This window comes from Cynocephalus volans, chromosome 4 (genome assembly GCF_027409185.1).
Source record: "Cynocephalus volans isolate mCynVol1 chromosome 4, mCynVol1.pri, whole genome shotgun sequence".
In the NCBI taxonomy this organism is placed as follows: Eukaryota; Metazoa; Chordata; class Mammalia; order Dermoptera; family Cynocephalidae; genus Cynocephalus; species Cynocephalus volans.
Window position 1 is genome coordinate 168617084 of NC_084463.1, and position 19244 is coordinate 168636327.

At 65.1% G+C, this 19244-nt stretch overlaps 2 protein-coding genes across 2 annotated transcripts; one reads left to right on the plus strand and one right to left on the minus strand.

The window, feature by feature from the left end:
- Positions 1 to 4601: 4601 nt before the first annotated feature.
- On the plus strand, positions 4602 to 8728 carry SIGIRR (single Ig and TIR domain containing). Its single transcript, XM_063095592.1, has 9 exons — positions 4602 to 4671; positions 5595 to 5796; positions 6295 to 6428; positions 6514 to 6654; positions 7003 to 7146; positions 7477 to 7579; positions 7643 to 7793; positions 8013 to 8202; positions 8527 to 8728. The coding sequence occupies exons 1-9, from the start codon at positions 4665 to 4667 to the stop codon at positions 8688 to 8690; spliced, it is 1236 nt and encodes a 411-aa protein (XP_062951662.1). The 5' UTR covers positions 4602 to 4664; the 3' UTR covers positions 8691 to 8728.
- A 969-nt stretch (positions 8729 to 9697) lies between these two features.
- PKP3 (plakophilin 3) lies at positions 9698 to 17676 on the minus strand. The gene is made up of 13 exons (XM_063093921.1): positions 17369 to 17676; positions 14985 to 15064; positions 14190 to 14824; positions 13967 to 14090; positions 13043 to 13247; positions 12456 to 12630; positions 11852 to 11969; positions 11606 to 11776; positions 11331 to 11516; positions 10837 to 10990; positions 10485 to 10677; positions 10319 to 10406; positions 9698 to 10063 (listed from the first exon to the last, which is right to left on the minus strand). The coding sequence occupies exons 1-13, from the start codon at positions 17589 to 17591 to the stop codon at positions 10028 to 10030; spliced, it is 2388 nt and encodes a 795-aa protein (XP_062949991.1). The 5' UTR covers positions 17592 to 17676; the 3' UTR covers positions 9698 to 10027.
- Between the last annotated feature and the right edge of the window lie 1568 nt (positions 17677 to 19244).

A 19244-nucleotide genomic window follows, 5' to 3' on the forward strand; every position in this document is an offset into this window, starting at 1 on the left:
CCGCCCCCCCGGCCGCGCGAGCCCCAGGTTCTGGAGGCAGGTGAGTGGAGGTCGCCGTCCCCCCGGAGCCACTCCAGGCCTGGAATCGGGGGGCCCCGGGCGCTCCTTGCCGCAGGAAGCGGCTCGGGGCCAGCCCGGCTTCCCAGGTCGCCCGGAAGCCCGAGCTCGCCCGCGGCCCGGCCGCCTCCCGGCCTTGAGGAAGGCGAAGGCGGCGCTCTCCGCTCTGCCCGACGTGGTCAGGGCTCGCCCGTGACCCTCGCGCAGGAGAACGCGGTGGGCGAGCAGCGCCGAGGCGCGGGGACCCCTCCCAGGCTTGCTAAGGCGCAGGCGGCGGCCCGAGACACAGGCGGGGAGCCTCGCCGCCCGCGCGCCCGGCCTCGCGCGCCCCCGCCCCGTGCGCGTCCTCGCCGCCCGCGCGCCCCCACCCCCGCCCGCGCCCCCGCCACCAGCGCGCCCCCGCCCGTGCGCGTCCTCGTCGCCCGCGCGCACCCACCCCCGCCTGCGTCCCAGCCGTCCCCGCGTCCCCGCCCCATCCCCGCCATCCGCGCGCCCGGCCCCGCGCCCCCGCCCCGTGCGCGTCCTCGCCGCCCGCGCGCCCCCACCCCCGCCCGCGTCCCCGCCACCAGCGCGCCCCCGCCCCGTGCGCGTCCTCGCCGCCCGCGCGCCCCCACCCCCGCCCGCGACCCGCCGTCCACGCCCCATCCCCGCCGCCCGCGTCCCCGCCGTCCGCGCGCCCCCGGCCACGTGCGCGCCCTCGCCGTCCCCGACCACTGCGCGCTCCCGCCCCCCTTCCCGCTGTCCCCGCCCCCGCGCGCCCCTGCCCCGCAGGCTCAGCTCTCCCGGAGCGGGACGCGCGGTGCCGGTGCGGTCCACCCCGGGGAAGGTGGGAGGGCGCTGGGCGTCGCGGGCTCGGGGGAGAGGGACGGAGCGCCTCGCCGGGGCCGCCGCCTTTTCCGCACGCTCCTTCCTTCAGCAGCGACCTCAGGGACGAGGAGCAGAGCGGGCGACGCTCGAGAAGGCGGTGCTGAGCAGAAGGACAGGCGGGGCGGGAGTGGGAGCGCGCTGGTCCGGGGGCCGGGCCGCCATCGCAGTGGCTGGGGACAGCAGCCCCACCTGAGGCGGGAGGAGCCGGTGCTTTCTAGGAAGCACGGGGTGCGGGGGCGCGTGCGGAGGGCAGTGCAGGGGACCGGAGGGTCCAGGCTTGGCTTTAGATTCAGGGCACCCTGGGGCGCTTCGGAAGTGCCGTAGGGGCAAGTGTCAGGCGATTTTATGCGCGACCTGGCCAGTGACCTGGAGGCGCTGGGGTGGGACGGTGGGGGTCGTCCCGTCGCGTCGCGCCTGTGGAAGGCAGTCCTGAGAGGTGGTGGCACAGACCAGGTGCGCAGAGCAGCAGAAAGCTGAGCAGGACCTGGCAGGGGGCGCCGCCTCGGTGCTGGAGGGCCTGCCTCTTAGGTCCTTGCTTAGATGGCCCTGATCTGCACTGTGCCTCAGTTTCCTGACCCGCAGTGTGGAGAACACAGCACCACCTCCCTGAGGAGTTTACCAGTTACTGTGTGCATCGGGTGGGGTACCTTTGAGCAGGGTGCTGAGGAAGCTGAGGCCCAGCACGGGGAACCTTGTCCCCTCCAGCTCTCTTGGACCTTGAGGCGACGAAGGTGCTCCCTCACCCAAGGGTCTTGAACAGGGCTGGGACGCAGTCAGACAAGGATGTGGGACAGCCTGCTGCCGCACTGAAGATGCTCCCCAGCGGGGCTCAGCCAGGGGCCCGGAGCCTGGAGGGGAATGTTTTTTGATTCTATGGGCAGTACCAGCCACCCGTCACTGGGCCCAATCTGGGGGGGGGGGGTGTCAGTGGTGACAATGGGCGATGCCGGCTGCCCCCCAACCTATGCTCAGAGCGAGGAGCCTCCACCATGGCCTCCTGTGTTTGCTTCCTTATCTGGAAAAGTGGACACTGCCCTCCCACCCCAGCCTGAAGCTAAAGTCCACGAAATGCCACAGCCCCTTGCAACAACCACTCACCCATTTGGGGGTTTTGCCTGGGAGGTGGACAGGGGAGGGCTGGTGAGCCCTGCTCAAGTCCAATGATGGTTTCTGAAAGACCATTCTGAGGGGGGCACCCTGGCATGTCACTGGTTGGGGGTATCCAGGAGGCAGGCTGCAGTGCCCAGCTGGCCCTCCTTGTGTACATGCAGGATGGCCCTGGCTGGGGGGCCCCAGCACATTACCCTGGGCTCCTGCCCCTCTGAGCACCCCCCGCCACACACAGACCTCTCAGAGGGAAGTGCAGTCAGTGCCTGGGTGGGCTGGGGCGGGCCCCAGAGGAAGGAGCTGTCTGACTCAGAGCTACAGGAAGAGCCATGGCAGGCGGGGCGAGAGTCACCAACTGCCAGCCCAGGGAAGAGGTGGGTGCCTGGGTGGGGCTTAGGTTTAGGAGAGGATGTGACTGTAAGGTCAGGAAGCTACGGGTCTGAGTTCTGATTAAAACACACATAAACAAAGGCCAGGTCCTCAGCGTGCTTGGAGATGCATTCCAGGCAGCCGAGCTGCTGTGGACACTCTCCAGGGCCCAGCTGAGGGAGAGTTTGCTCCCGAACCACACTTCAATGACCGCAGTGACTGACATCTGCCCCCAGGAGGAAGGAGCCAGAACCAGGTGACTGTGCCCTCCCTGTTGCTCTGGGCAAGCCTGCGTCATCTGGCCTGTCCTTGAGCCGGCTGGCTGAGGGGAGGCCCACAGCAGGCAGGGCCCATGGGTGCATCTGTGTGCGTGTGCATGCGTGTGCAAGAGGGAGGGCAGAGGCTGGGAGTGTGGCATCAGCGGCCAAGGGTGGGAGGAAAGTGCAGTGTGTGCTGTGGGGCGTGTGTGGGGTGCTCTGCAGGAGGTGTTGCAAGTGTGTGCTGGGAGGCCTTTGAGGTGTGTACATCCTGGGCCATGTGCGGTGGTAGTGTAAGGTGTGTGTGTGCACATGGGCCAAGACTGGAACTCAGTGCAGGTGTGCGTGGGCCAGAGGACTGTGTGTGTGTGCAGTGGAGAGGGTACTGGGGAGGGTACCTGCTGCCTGGCTGTGCTCTTATCCTAGCAGTTTGACCTTGACTTCCTGGAGGGTCTGAGGCTGCCTTTGCAGGGGTTCAAGGTCTTCTGAGCTTGGGGATGCCAAAGGTGCACTGCAGGAGATGCCCTGGGATCCACTGGGCTGGGGAGTGTGTCCTGGGCATGCTGTGAGGGGTCACTTGCGTGATGGGGTGTGTCTTCTACAGCCCCTCTGTGGGTAGTCCTGCTGCTTCAAGGAATTTCCTGGGATTACCTTCCACCCCAGAGGACTTCTGGAAGCACCCCCTTCCCTGCCCCTATAGGCACGTGCCTCATGCTCCACTAGTTCCCAAGGAGATTGCAGCCAAGCTCAAGCAGGGGCTTCTGGCTGCACATTACCCTGTGCAGAAGGAGTGGAGGACAGGCTAAGAGGCTCATCCCTGCCAAAGCCCCTGGGTACAGAGGGGTGGATGAGACATCCTGAGGAAGCATCCCCACCCCCAATGTGTCCACTCAGCATGGAGGGGAGTAGGTACTCAATAAAGGCCTGCTGGATAAATGGGGTACATTGGGGCACCCAGGAAGGAGGGGACCCATAAGGCCATGGGCTGCCAAGGAAGAGGGTCTCCAGCACCTCCTCCGTGCAGCCATGTCACTGCAGAGCTTTTTGAGTCATGAGGCATGTGTGGCTGCTGCTGTGGACCGGGAGTGGTCTCGGAGCTTGCATAGGAGAAGAGTCACCTGTGGGTGGGTGGGGCTTCCCCGGTGGGTGGGGCTTCCCCTGGAAAAGCAGAAGGAACAATGTGGACAAAAGTCTCTGAGTTTGGAAATGACAAGCCAGGTCACAGAGGGGAACTAGGACCCGGGAGAAGGGGTTCCCCAGAGGCCCCTCAGAGTGGCCTCCATCCCTGCCTGACCCCTTTTCCCCTCCTGCCTTGACAACCTCAGGGCCCGCTTGAGCCTCAGGGCGTCCACAGGTGTGACGTGTCTACACCCACACGTGTGCATACGTGACTGCATCCGGAACAAAACCCTACAGCTGAGAGCGAGCGTGAGCCAGTCAGACAGCTGGGGCACCTGCCTCATGGTAGGGGGCACATCGCTTACACCCCCTGATCCCCCGGGCTTGGCTGTAGATGGACACCGAGGCACCCACCCGCATGTAGCAACTCGTTACAGGGGACAGCCAGGAATGAGGTCCACTGCTGCCTCATGAGATGAGTCCTACCTGTTGCATGTTGGCACAGTGGCTTGGGGTGGGTGAAGGTGGTCCTGGACTTGGGGCCCACCCTCCCCCAGGCTGTGTGAGGCAATGCCCACCCTGGCCATGTGTGAGGGGCTTGGCCAGATGGTGTCTGGGAGCATCCACAAGGCTGGTCAGGGTGGCATCTGGTTCAGGGCCAGTGCCGTCTGTGGCAGAGTTACTGGTTAACTCATACTGTTCCTGTTTAACTTGTTCCCTGGGGATGGCGGCAGCCTCTGACCCATCCAGGAGCCCTGCCCAACTGCCACAAGGACAGAGAGGAGTCTTGCCCAGCTCTGGTGGACCAGTCTGCTCGGCCAAGGAGCCTCGTGGAGTTGAGGGTGGCACCAGCACCCAGCCTGTCCCGAGGAAGCCCCAGCCAGAGCCATGGCAGGTAGGGTGGGTCAGAGAGGGACGGGGGAGTACCCACTCCCGCCTGCTGCCCCTCAGGCTGGCTCTGCTTGGCCGCAGCCAGGGGTGCAAAGGCCTTTGCTTAGCCCTCCCCCGTGGCCCCTGGTCTTGAACCCAGGGCAGGCAGTGAGGATGTGCCATGAGCTCTCTCCTGCCCAAGGCCGCCACACCAGGCTCATGAGGGTCTGTAAAGCCCAGGAATAGCGGGAACGGGTGCTGGTGGGGGCCGCCAGGGGTGGGGTGGGTAGATGTGGGCTGGTGGATGCCGGTGGTCTGCTCTCTGACCTCCTGCTAAAGCTTAGCACTCTGATAAAAGCTGAGAACGAGCAGGCCTCAGGGAGGCAGGGACAGCTTGCTTATGGCCAGGAGATGAGGGTCCTGGAACACCAGGCTCTCAGCTCTGCCCGTCCCAGGTGGAAGGTGCTGGCAGACTCAGTGCCTGAGTCCCCAAAGCCACTGGTGCCCACACTCTGTGCAGCTCCCCCAGCAGAGGCAGGCTGGGCCGAGGGGAGCAGTGCCTGGCCCCTCCTCTGGGGCGGGCAACAGGTGCACATGGGAAATGTGGGGGGCTGACCCATCTCCTGGGTGGACAGCAGCTAGACGGGCCCCATGTGGCTGGGCTGGACCAGCTCAACTGTGACTCTGGCCACTGCCCTCCTTGCTAATGTCCCCTCCCAGCACTGGGCAGTAACACCCACAGCATGCTGAATGCACAAAACCTGGCCACTGCTGGGAGAAGATGTGCCAAGCGCTAGGCCCTGTCCCCTGGACCCGTGGATGGACATGGTGTGACCACGAAGCAACCCATGACTTGCTGCCTTGCTTTTCCTGGCCCACAGACCATCTGTGGGTGGGGTGGGGGCCCGCACCCCAGCATGGCCAAACTGCTGTATCCTGTCTCTGCAGGTGTCTGTGACAGGGGCCCTGACTTCCTCTCTCCGACGGAAGACCAGGTCCTGGGGCCTGCCCTGGGCACTGCAGTCGCTCTGAATTGCACAGCTTGGGTGGTCTTTGAGCCCCACTGCCCCCAGCCTTCAATCCAGTGGCTAAAAGATGGGCTTCCATTGGGCAATGGCAGCCACTACAGCCTCCATGAGGACTCTCCCTGGTAAGAGACCTGGGTGTCTAGGGTGAGTGACCACTTGGACATACCCATGGCCAGCAGCCTCTCTGACCTACACACTGGTCTGTAACAACCTGAACTGGCCAGACATGAAATGGGCAGAGTGCCACTGTGGACACAGATGGAGGGCCAGTGACTGCTGGGACAGATCCTGGGGTCTGCGTGGCCCCTATAGACACTCACCTTGTAGACAGCCCAGGGCTTGGGTGACAGTAGAGTCCTAGGGCCTGAATGAGGCACTGACCATCTGGCCAAGCCTCGGATCAGAGGACCCCCAGGACCCAGGCCCAAGATTAGGGTGACTGTCCTGAAACAGATCCATACCCCCTCCAGGTTCTGGCTACTTCTCTTAGCTTATGGCCCAAGAACCACCCAGAAAGCCCAAATTTGCAGCCTTTCTGGGTGAGTCTGACAGGTGGGGCCCTGGAGCATCCACCGATGCTCTCAAACCCTAGGTGAGAGGGTGGGGCTTGGTCTCCCCAGGGACAAGGCCAACTTGTCAGAGGTACTTGTGTCCAGTGTCCTGGGGGTCAACTTGACTGGTGCTGAGGACTACGGGGTCTTCACCTGCTCCATCCAGAACGTCAGCTCCTCCTCCTTCACTCTTTGGAGAGCTGGTGAGGGGTACACTGGGGTGGAGGGTAGGAGGGGGCCTGGGGGCCTGAGGCTTGGAGGGTGCTAGAGGGGCCACGCCATCTGCAGGCCCAGCAGGCCACGTGGCTGCGGTGTTGGCTTCCCTCCTGGTCCTGCTGGCCCTGCTGCTGGGGACTCTGCTCTACGTCAAGTGTCGCCTCAACGTGCTGCTCTGCTACCAAGACGCGTACGGGGAGGTAGAGATGAACGGTGCGTGCGGGGACGTGGATGCACGGTGTGCGGGCCCACATGGACGGGAGAGGGGGGTCAGCCGGGGTCTCTGAGGAGGCGCGTGCGGGGTCCAGCTCTGGGGCAGGGGAGCTCCTCCCTGCAAGTGGGGGCGGCTCTGGAGGGCGGGGGTGGGCGGAGGCTTTAGCCCTGGAGGGGCTCTGGCACGCACAGTCCAGGACAGGGGGTGTCTCCCTGAGGCCCCGGAAGGCACAGGGCTGGGGTCGGCGCAGGGGGAAAGAGCTCGGGGCGGGTCTGGGCCCTGCGCGCTGGTCGGGAGAGGGGGCTGGGACCTCGGAAGTGGCCGCGCTGACCGTCCGCCGTCCGCAGACGGGAAGCTCTACGACGCTTACGTCTCCTACACCGACTGCCCCGAGGACCACAAGTTCGTGAACTTCATCCTGAAGCCGCAGCTGGAGCGGCGTCGGGGACACAAGCTCTTCCTGGACGACCGCGACCTCCTGCCACGAGGGGGTATGCCCGGCCCCGCCCCCCGCGCCTGGCCCCGCCCCACACCTCCGCGCCTGGCCCCGCCCCTCCGCGACCGGCCCCGCCCCACACCTCCGCGCCTGGCCCCGCCCCTCCGCGACCGGCCCCGCCCCACACCTCCGTGCCTGGCCCCGCCCCTCCGCGACCGGCCCCGCCCCACACCTCCGCGCCTGGCTCCACCCCTCCGCGACCGGCCCCGCCCCACACCTCCGCGCCTGGCCCCGCTCCTCCGCGCGAGGCCCCGCCCCGAGCCCCGCCCATCCGCGACCGGCCCCGCCCCACACCGGGTCCTCGCCGACGTCCCCGCTCCCGCAGAGCCCTCTGCCGACCTCCTGGTGAACCTGAGCCGCTGCCGGCGCCTCATCGTGGTGCTTTCGGACGCCTTCCTGAGCCGGGCCTGGTGCAACCACAGCTTCCGGTGAGTCCCGCGCAGGGCTGGGGGTCCCCGGCCGCGTCCCCGCTGACGGTGTCGCCCCCGCAGGGAGGGCCTGTGCCGGCTGCTGGAGCTCACGCGCAGACCCATCTTCATCACCTTCGAGAGCCAGAGGCGCGCGCCCGCGCATCCCGCGCTCCGCCTGCTGCGCCAGCACCGCCACCTGGTGACCCTGCTGCTCTGGAGGCCCGGCTCCGTGGTGCGGGGGGTCGTGGGGAGGGGCCGGGGCGCGCGGCGCGCGGGGGACGGGGCCGGGGACGCGCAGCCCCTCCGTGGGGAGCTCTGCGGGACAGGGCGTTGTGGAGGGGACCCTGGGGGTCGGCCGCGAGGAGCGCTCTTGGGGCCGTGTAGCCGGGGGCTTCAGCTGGCGCCACACCCCGTGTGTTCATACACGTGACTGCCGCGTCCTGACCCCCAGACGCCTTCCTCCGATTTTTGGAAAGAGCTCCATCTGGCGCTGCCGCGGAAGGTGCAGTACAGGCCGGTGGAGGGGGACCCCCAGACCCATCTACAGGATGACAAGGACCCCATGCTGGTTGTTCGAGGCCGTGTCCGGGAGGGCCGGGCCCTGCGCCCGGAGCTGGACCCCGACCCCGAGGGAGACCTGGGTATGCCCACCCAGCCGCACTCCTGACTCCAGAAGACCCGCTGGGGGTGGAAGGGGCCCGCACAGGACAGAGGGCTTAGGGAGGGACCCAGGTGTTGACCCTTCCTGGCACTGAAGACCCCTGCAGCTTGTGGACGGGTTTGACCCCCCCCCCCCAGCAGCCCCTCACTGTCTCTCCCCTGGAGGTGCTCAGGCCCAAGGCTGCCTGAGAACTTCCTGGACCTCACATGCCACCGTGACAGGGGGATGAGCAGGGAGCTACCAGCAGTGGGTCCTGGAGGAAGGTGGCCTATGGGCCTCAGCCCTTGTGGTACCCCCTCCCCAGGTGTCCGAGGGCCTGTCTTTGGGGAGCCATCGGTTCCATCACATGCAAGTGGGGTCTCGCTGGGAGAGGGCCGGGGCAGTGAGGTGGACATCTCGGACCTCGGCTCCCGAAACTACAGTGCCCGCACAGACTTCTACTGCCTGGTGTCTGAGGACGACGTATAGCCCCTGCCCCACCCCAGAGCACAGGACCACCAGGGACAGCTGGGGGCAAGGCTGGGTGCGTCGTTTCTCCCTCTCGGCAGGACCGGGACCCCTTCCGGCAGCCCTGGGACCCTCAGGGAAGAGTTGTGGCCCCAGAGCCCCTCCTAGTGTCAGAAATTAAAGTCCTTTTGGATTCCGCCTGGGCCTCTTCTCTCTGGGCTGATGGGGTCCTCAGCATCCTGGGTGGGGCGCCCTCAGCTTTGTTTCGTTTCCACCTTGGGCTGTCTGGGAGCCTCAACCCCTCCCTTGTCTCATCCCCACCACCTCCCTGTCACCAAATCTGCCTCCTCTCCATCCTCCCCCATCCTGAGCCAGCTCAGGCATGTCCATCTCAGTAAACTCCTAGGATCTCCCTCTTGGTCCCTGCTTGGGGGTGTCCCCAAGCTCCTGATCCAGACAGATCCTGGAGGTGGACAGGCCCTTTAGAGACCTCAGCTTCTGAGTTTCACAAAAGCTTTTTGTTGTAAAAAGATCAACAGTAGCTTCACAACCAAATGGCCTGACTCTGGGCAAGAAAGGTGGGGGTGTCCCAGAGCCTACTGGACCCCAAGCCTCACGTGGCCAGCACCAGAGCCCCTGGTCAGGGCTCCAGTCCCACAGGGCAGAGCTGAGCTCCCTGGTGCCAGTCCAGGGTGGGTAGACAGAGTGTTGAGTCCGTTTGCAGCATGAGTACAGCCATCAGGGAGCCCCACCCCTGGTCACTCCTTTGCTCATGCGGTCCCCTGCTCAGGTGGCACTGAGGCTGTCTCTGCGGTCTCCTGTACCCTCTCAGCTCTACAATGCAAGCCTCCCTCTGCTGGACACTCCTTCCTCCCTCTCCCAGGTCTCCTGACTTTGGGAGGCCTGTGTGTGAGCACAGGGGATGAGTGTCCTCAGGAGCAGGTGGGTGTGTTTGGGGACACTGCAAGTCCCAGGATCAGACACGCAGGTCAGCCAACCATGGAAGCACACAGGGCTGTGGCTGTGCTCATAGCCACCTTTATTCCCAGAACCGCTGTCCAGGGGCACTGCTAGGCCATAGCCAGTCCCACCTCTGCCATTGTGACTGGGTCACCACCCCATGCACCAGAACAGCCTCAAGCCCTGCCCCACCCCCTGCCCTGCAGAAGCCACATCCCCAGCTGCAAGCCCCGTCCCCTCCCAGAGGCCCAGGCCCCTCGAAGGTGCACATGCAGCTCCACTAGAGGCCCCTCGGCCATCGGCCTTGTCCTCCAGGCCGGGCTGGCGAGCAGTCCGGGGCTGAGCCTGTCTCTTGGAGGCTGAGCCACGTCACCTTCTCCTCCTCCAGGAGGCCTGGCCTACGGGCCCAGGAAGTCCTCCTTCCGATAGCCTTTCTGCAGTGGAGAGGGGGCCTGAGTCAGGCTACGGTCTTCACACCTGGCCCTGCAGTCCCCCTGCCCTCCTGTCCTTCCCACAGTGTGTGCTGGGTATGACCTGGACCCTCATTTTGGCGCCTCTGGCTTCCATCCTCCTGTTGCTCTCTTTCTGGTTCTCCTGTTCCTCCTGGGTTTCCGTGTCCCTCCCTGACATCCCATGGCCTGCATCCGGGTCTCTGTGACCCTGCCTGCCCCGGGCCCACCAGAACATACCGCCCGGAAGTCACGGTGGAGCTTGTTGTACTGCCACAGGTTGGCCAAGAGACTGGAGGCCGCCCGGGAGGACTTCTCACTTTCGGGGCTGTCAGGGGAAGGAGGACAGTCAGGAAGTGGCACGTGGCCGGAAGGCAGGTGGGCGCAGGGTCAGGCCTGCCCTCACCTGTCTCGCTTCTTCTTGATGAAGACAAGCTTTCGGAGCCCATCAAAATAGAGCAGGTCGCGGGCAGCGATGGGACTGGCCACCACCAGGTTGTTGAGCACGGCTATGATGTTGACCAGCACCTCAGCTGGGGGGCACTTCTCCCCCACGCTGCCAGGGAGCTTCTCAATCAGGTGACTCACCACCTTCGTGGCTGCGGGAGGTCGGGGAGGTCAGTCTTCGCCCCCTCCTGGTGACCTCCACACCTGGGGTCCCCTGGCCCCTGGGGCCTGGCCTGCCCGTCTGCCCCACATCAGGCTGTGGGCTGGGCAGGGGTGGGGGCAGGACCCAGGTGCAGCGCAGCCCGACTCACACATCTCGTCCTTGTTCCTGGCGTTCCGGGACAGGTTTCGGATGAGGCCCGTCAGCGAACGCAGCTGGTGGTGGTCCGCGGTGCGCACGCGGTCCAGCAGCGGGTTCAGGATGCGCTCCTGCTCCAGGGCCAGGCGGCTCAGCACGCCCGCCCACTGCGGCCATGGGGAGCCAGTGAGGGTGGCAGAGCCCCCGGCCAGCGCGCCGGGCTTTCCTCCTTCCCATCCTCACGCGCAGCCCGCCGGGATCATGAGGCTGTACGTCCTCCCTGCCTCCTGCCACTACCCTAAGCATCCCGGGCTCTGTCGTTGACCCCGGCAATGCCTCCCCTAAGCCCAGACAGAACCTAAACCCTCAGCAAGCCACGGCCGTCCTGCCCAGGATGCTGGCCTCATGTGCTCCTGCTGCCCGTGCCCCCACAGCGCTCCCCGGCCCATGGCAGGTGTGGGTCCCACAGGCCGGGGCACTGGCTCCCTGGTCCCGAGAACAACTCACCCTGCGGTCGCCTGCGGTGATGTTCTGCAGAGCCCCGGCAGCCGCCTCCGTTGTGTGCCGGTTGAGCTCGCAGCGCTGCAGCAGCCGGTTGTACAGCCCCACAATCTGGGGGCTCCACAGCCACTCGAGGCCCTTGGGGTCCTTAGACACCTCGGCGAAGGTGAGCGCATCGGCTGTGAGAGGCAGCTGGGCGGGAGGGTGCGAGGGTCAGCTGGGGTTGGGGATTGGGGTCTGGCCAGGTCCCCCTGTCCCCGTCTGCCCAGGCCAGTGCCCACCTCGCGTAGCCGACGACTCTGCGGTGTAAAGCAGCCCACCACCTCGCCAGGTGGCGCCCCCGCCAGGTCCCTGCGGCCCCGACCCTCGAGCCGCTGCAGGGCTGATGGTGGCATCTCGTCATACAGGCGGTAGGACAGGTTCCTCAGCACGCACACGGCATTCTCCACGCTCTGTGGGGGCAGAGGGTGGCGCTGGTCAGAGTGGGCCGGAGCCCCTGGGCCCCCTCAGCACCGGCTGCCCCTCACCTTGTCCTCGCACTTGCCCACGTCCAGGGCATGGTTGATGTAGGTGACCAGAGCGTCCACCAGCCCGTGGCACTCACGCATCTTCTGGCGAGTGGCCTGAGAGGCTGAGCTGAGGTTCCTGGGGATGGAGGCAGATCAGAGCCCCCGCTCTGCCAGGGACCCCTGATCCCAAGCCTCTGCCCTAGGGCTGTGATCTCCCAGCTCTGATACCGTCCCCTGCCTGAGCTGGGCTTGGCCCCTGGCACCTTCTGTCCCTGTCCCTGATGGACACTGCTGGCCCATCCCCTAATCCACTTCTTGCAGTGTGTGTGTGGGGGGTTATGAATGTCAGAGCAAGTCCCTGATTTAATGAAACCCGAATCTGTAGCCCCCAGCATGCTGTCACCTAACTGCCGCCACACCTGGGCCACTCCTGGCCTGTCCCCACTTCTGCCTCGGCCCCTGAGCCTTGCCCAGCTGTCTACTTCACTTCTCCAGCCCCCCTGGCTGGCTTCACCTTGTCATTCAGGCTTCAGATTAAAATGCTGCTTCTCAGGGACTCCCCCACCCCCCAGGCACCTGGCTCTGTCCCCTCTCCCAGCCTGCTGCCCCCCACTCAGTGCACCTGAGGAAGCCAGTGGCATTGTAGAAGATCTCGGCCTCAGAGGCATTCTGCTGGATGAGAGGGGGGCCCCCAGCCCCTGACAGAGGGCTCAGCACCAGGTCTGTGAGCTGTTCCAGTGTGTCACGGGCCAGGCGGTCCTTCAGGTGGTCACTGGATGACAGGTTCCACAGGATCCCTGGGTAGGTGAGGCCGAGGCTGTGGTCAGGGTGGGCCCAGTGGCTCCTTCTGGCCTTTCTGGGGATGATGTGGAGGAGGCTCCCTACCTCTCCTCAGGGGCATATGGTGCTTAGTGTGCTGCCCAGGCATCCTGCTTGGGAGACCCCAAGTGTGGTTTTTGGGGTTACAGGGCTGGGGCCAAGCAAGACAGGACAAGGCTTGGGGGACAAGAGGGCCTGGGGGTGGAGGAGGCCCCACAGAGACAAAGAACATGCAAGAACAGTCCTCTGGGACCAAGGAAAGAGATGGGACAGGGCGGGAAGCAAGAGTAGGGACAGGGCTGGTAGAGGAAGGCACACAGAGGTGAAGGGGAGGAGGAGACCGTGTGGGAGAGGGGCGGCCCTGAGGCCGTGTGGTCGAGGCCAGGACACCTGTGACGTTCTTGCGCAGCTCGTCGTCCTGCTCACGCAGCGTCCGCAGCAGCTCAAAGATGCCGTTCTCCTCCACCAGGGCCAGCTTGTTGTCTGCATTGTCATAGATGAGGTTGCGCATGGCGCCCGTGGCGTGGCGCTGCACCTCCTGGTTGGCGTGGTTGAAGAGCTTCACCAGCCGAGGCACGGCCTGAAGGCTGCGGGCCTGCGGGCACAGGCATGCGGGCGTTTGCACACGTGCGTGCATGCATGTGGATTTTGCAGACTGCAGGTGTATGCAGACACATCCAGGAATGTGGAGACGCACAGAGGCATGTAGGTGTATGTAGTTATATGCAGTTGTACACAGGTGATGCAGGTGTATGTGGATGTGTGCAGATATATGCAAATGTATGCAGGTGTACGTATAGGTACGCAGGTGTTTGTGTACATATCCAGGTGTATGAAAATAAGCGTACATATATGTAGTTATCTGCATGTATATCAGGTGTATGTAGGTATTTGAATGTGTATGCAGGTGTATATAGGCAAATACAGATAAATGCAAGTGTACTCAGGTATATACACGCAGGTGTATAGGTATGCAGGTGTTTAAAGACATATCCAGGCAGATGGAAATGAGTGTAAGTGTATGTAGGTGTATGCAGGTGTACGTAGGTGTATGCAGGTGTATGTAGGTTTGTGCACATACATGCAGGTGTGTGCAGATATATGCACATGCATGTAGATATAAAGCATGTTATGCAGATATATGCAAATTGTATCCTCTTGCCTCTCCTCTGCCAAGGAGGCTCTGGATGGGGTGGGATCTGCCCAGTCAGCTTTGGGACCAGTGAAGGGTGGTCAGGGACCAGAGGTCAGTGAGAAGTGGGGGGCCAATGAAGGTGGTCATCAGGGGCACTCAGGGGCCAGTGGGGTGATCACCTGCTTCTTGGCTGCTGCGTCGCTGTAACACCTATGCTGGATGTAGGCCGCTCCCAGCACCTGCAGGTTGGGGTCTGAGGCCATGAGGTACTTGACTGCTGAGGGCAGGTCGATGTCATCAAAGCTGCAGGGCCAGGGGTAAGGGTTCAGGTGTCAGGCTAATCTTGGGTCTGGGCCAGGCTGTGGCAGAAGCCCCCTCCCTGTGCCAGGCCTGGCCACTTACCCGCTGCTGAGCCTTTGCAGGGTGCGGTGGCCGGCGTAGCTGTCCAGGCCACGCAGGTCTGGCAGGTGGCCCGAGTCAGCCAGGCTGAGGCTGAGGCTGCGCACAGATGGTGCTCGGGCCACGGGGGGCTCCAGGACAGCCCCTGGCACTGCCCCAGCCCCCCCACGGCTGCGGTGGCTGCTCTGAAATCGCTGCAGGGTCCGCATGGCGGGGGCACGGATGGTCCGGCTAGGGGGGCCCTCCGCAGCCTCCAGCCAGTCCAGCCCCGCTGCCCGGCCTGAGCCGGAGCTGGCCTGGCGCTCGTAGGCAAAGGCCCTGTAGGCGGAGGCAGCCGTGGGCTCCAGCTGCTCTGACACCACGCTGTAGCGGTCATCCAGGGGCCCGGACCCCAGCCTCAGTGAGCGCAGGGACAGTGTATCGTAGTCTGACCGGCTCCCGACCCCACCACGCTCGTGGTAGGACACAGGCCGGGCAGGCAAGGGTGGGGTGGGCTGGGCACCCCCATAACCCACAGCCCCAAAGGCGCTGCCCCCATTGTGGGCAGAACTCAGCCTCCGACTGCAGCTCAGGTCCACAGCCGAGCGGGAGGACCAGGAGGCCGGGCTGTAGGCTGGCTTGGCGATGGGCCGGAAGGTCTGCGGGTGGGGAGTGGGCAGTGAGGGGGTGCCCGGGGCTCACCTGGCGCCCATCCCACTCTCTGACCCTGGAGCCCCCAGCCTTACCGCAGAGCCTCCCACTCTCTGTGTGGACTGCACAGCTCAGACCGTCCCCACTGGGGCCAGGGCTGTCACTCACCGAGGTTTTGTCTCCACTCAGGCTCTGGGAGCGGGAACTGAAGCCGGCCTGCAGGGTGTGGTACTGACCCCTGGAGGAGCCTGTGGACAGTGACAGTGGTCCAGCTTGGCCAGATGGCAGAGAGCTGGCCTCCGCCTCCCCTCCACCAGACGTCTCTAATGGTGACCCTGGGAGCAGCCTCAGACCCAGGGTGGGGAGGCCAGGTGGGCTGCAGGCTGATGCCCCTCCCCCCACCCCCATGGCCTCAGCTCATCTCCTCCAACATCAGCCCTGGTGGGCTCTCTCCCCCAGCACCCCCCGCCAGGAGCCTCCTCTGCCAGAGCAGCGGGACACACATGCTCACCCCGCTGACCTCCTGGCTGCCTGGGGAATGTGCCAGGGACTCCATCAGATCTCCAGACTCTGCCAGGGCACAGTGCTAGGCCCCCTCCTCCAAGAAGCCAGCCCAGCCTGCCTAACCCACACTGACCTCCTTTGAGCTCCTGTGCCCAGACCCCATCTCTGCTGCGGTCACAGGAGAGTGATGCTGCACTGGTCAAAGACACAGTCTCCCTGGACCAGTCTGCCCTGATGGGCAGTGCCCTGTCCCACCTGGCAGAGCCCGAGGCAGGGACCACACCCACCCCAGCCAGCCACACATAAGCTGAGGGCAGAGGCGTCAGCCTGACTCCACAGTGAGAGGACAGACGGGTAGGTGGGTGGAGGTTGGGGGCAGGTGGATGGAGAGAGAAGTGGGAGGCAGGAGGGAGGGCTGGTTGCACAGTTGGAAAGATGGCTGGAGGGACAGACAGACAGAGCAGTGGGCAGAGGGATGGGAGGCTGGATGGGTGTGAGGGTCAGTGGGATGAATATGTGGGTGGGTGCAGAGTGGCCAGACGGACAGACGGGTGGGTGCATAAGAAAAGCTGGAAAACAGATCATCCCAAAGAAGCGACTGGGTAAAGGGTGAACGTAAGGCAGAGCAGTGTGCCTGGCCAGTGTGGGTGGGCACCCAGGAGATGCCGAGCTGGGGGAGCTGGGGGCTCAGCCTCTGCCAGGGTCCCTGCTTGTGGGAAGGGCTCCCTGGGGCCCCCAGGGGTGGGGGAAGAGTTGCCTTTCCCAGCAGGCCTGGGAAGAGGGACTTGGCTAAAGGGGCTGGGGAGGGAGTTCAGGGAAGTCGGGCTGTGGCCCCTCCCCAATTCTGCCGAGGAGCCAGATGGTCTGTGGGCACCCCCCCCAGCATGCTCCCCAGACCCACCCTGGTTAATGAGGCTTCTGGACAGGGGCTATTAACCCTTTGACGCTAATGAGGCCAGCCTGGGAGGCACACCCCCGGCCTGGGGACCTTACCCCCACCCCAAATTATAATCCTTCTCCCCCTAATTGGTAGGGTAGTCAGGGTGGTAATTAACCCCTCCCTGCACCCCCCTCCACCCCCTGACCTCTGAGCACCCAACTCGGCTGCCGGCAAAGCCAAGGCCAGGGAGGGAGGACCCAGCAATCCAGGCTGCCCTGGCCGGCTCCTCTGCAGGCTGACACTCCTTCCCCTGGCCACTGGCTGGAGGCCAGTCCTGGGGAAGGTTCCTCTAAACTTCATGTGGACCACTGTGAACTGGGATCTGGGACCCTGCCATTGTGGGAGGTTCACCTTACTGTCTAATCTTGATCCCTGTTGCTGTGGCCTGGCGAGGGAGGAAATGACATTTCCAGGACTGCCCGGAACTCATTGTGTCTGTGATCCTTCAACACGCACACGCACACGCACACGCACACGCACACCACCGCGGGGCCAGGTTCCTGCACGGCTGTGTCTGGCTGGCACCGAGGGGTGTCCCCCCCACTGTGCTCGCTTAGATTATCTGGGTCACCCCAGCCAGGCCCTCCCACTGCAATTCCACAGGGGCCCCTGGTCCAGACAGGCCCTGGCTCTCACCCAGGATTTTCCAGACCCTCCCCCCAATGTTTCTATTCCGCCCATTCCCGTGGGGCATGGGGGACACGTGGGGAGGACTCTGGAGTCTGGGTGTCTGTGTTGTCTCTGAGGCCGTGTGGGAACCTGTGCTACATGGGACCAGGCGCCTGCGTGTTCCGGGTTTGCCGACGGAAGGCCTGCCATGTGCCAATCCTCTTGTCCCCCACTGGGAGGGCTCAAGACTGAGGGGGCGGTTGGGGCTCAGCCAGGCTCATCCTCGAGGACCCAGGGGTCCTGGCTGGGATGGTGGGAGGCCCCACCGAGGCTTCTCTGCACGCCCGTTGGGGCGTGGTGGGTGACTCAGTTCAAGGCCTGGGTGACTCAGGGAGCCTAGCCCCACAGCCGGCCCTGCCGCGGCCCCTGCCCCTCGCGCCACCCCACCCGCCGTGGCCGCCATGCCCGTGCCCGCGCCCGTCGTGCCCCCTCGGCCTACCTCTGGCCGCCTCCTCGGGCTCGGCGGCCCCGTTGTGCCGCGGCTGCTGGCCCAGCTGCAGGAGGCGCGCGCGGACCTGCTCCTGGACGCGGGCTGCCCGCAGCCGCTGCGCCTCCGGCCCCTCGGCGCCCCGGCGGTCCAGCTGCAGGTCGGACGGCAGCGCCAGGGAGCACACGCCGGTCTCGGGCTGCAGGGCCGACAGCAGGAAGTTACCGTCCTGCATGGCGGCAGGGGTGCCGCGCCGGGCCCGCCTTGCCTGGGCCTCCCCGGCCGCCTCCAGCCTGAACTGTCTTCACAGTCTTGTCCCTCGAGGCCCTGTCCCCGATCCCCTCTCCGCTGGCCGCGCCCAGAGCCAGCCTGGAGACAGACGCTTGCCCAGCCCTGCGCTCAGCTGGGGGCGGGGACACCTGGGCCAGGTGGGAGGGAGGGGCTGCCGCCTGCTTAAGGTGGAATTTGGGCGGAAGAACAGGCCCCGCGTGGCCCTGGGTCCCGGCCTGGCGTCCCCGCCATTCTTGTTCTCAGCCTGGGGAGGCCAGACTGGGCTCCTTGGGACAGGTGGGACAGATGGGTCGTATGGGGTAGGGACGGGCTGACGGGCCCTCCTGTGTCCTGGGTCTTAGGGAGAGGCCAAGGGAGGCTGCCGGGGGGGGGCGACGTCCACCCCCGTCCTGAAGGGGAGGGTGTCCCACTCCCTGGAGGGCCGAGGCCTCTGGGTAGCTCCAAGGCAGCCCCACAGGAGGCTGGTGAGGCCCGGGCAGGGCTGGCATCAGGAGACACTTTGGGGCAGGGTCAGTGCTAGGGGGCAGGATTGAGGACCCAGGACCTGAGGGGTGCAGCTTTAGGGTTGAACGGGGCCCTAGGGAGGCCCTTGCCCTGGCCCAGGGAACCCAGTGAGACTCCCGCTCCCTGAGCATGGGAATAGACTGAGCCTCCTGCTAGCCTGTAGACCCCAGGACTTTACCCCCAAGCCCCTACACCTCTGCAGTGGCCTCAAAAGGGCTGGTTCGACACCCTCTGGCTCCTGGGACCCTGGCACCCCTCCTGGGTTCCTGCCCCCCAGGCCGTGGGGCGGGAGGCCCGTTCCCAACCCGTGAGTCAGGGCGCAGCAGGGCTGACTGACGCGGGGGCAGGTGGGGCTGCCCCAGGGGGTTGACTCAGAGGGCCAGGACTCAAGTCAGTGCCTGCCTGGATGGGGAAGGGTGCTGGTGGGGAGGGCCAGGAGCAGGGGTGTGCAGGGTAGAACCCAGGAGTCCAGGAGAGCAGGGACTGGGATGGAGAGGGTGGCGGGGTGGGAATAGGCCGGGAGTCTGGGGGTGCAAGGAGGCCCAGGCCACGCAGGCTTGTCCCTAGGTGTCCTGGCGCGCCCCAACCAGTTGGATCAGCTCTGAGGGCCTTTTGGTTAGGCCTGGTGTCCAGGACAGGCCCCTGGTACAGTAGGGGGGTGGCAGGGGATAAGCCTAGGAGGGCTGGAGAGGTGGGGACTGAGCAGCCTGCACGTGCCTCCTGGGCTCCCCCGGCACCCTCTGCCTCTCCCTAGACCCTATCCTGGTCCCCTGAAGACATTTCCTTAATGGGGATGGTGGCAGGCACAGGGGAGTGGGGGGGGGAGGAATAGGCTGGGGTGGGAGTCAAAGGTGAGCATGGGGGTTACAGGGGAAGGGGGACCCCAAAAGGTCAGAGTCACACCTGTGGTGCGGCCACCGGGCCTGGGTGGGGTAAGGCGGAGGTGGGAGACCTACCCTGCTGGTGGTCTGGATCCTGCCAGTCCCTTGTCTCATCCCAGAGGTGGCTGCTGTGGGCCGAGGCGTCCTGGGCTCCATCCCGGGCCCAGCTTGTGCGGGGCGGGCTCTGCTGTCGGACGGGACTGTGGGGGCAC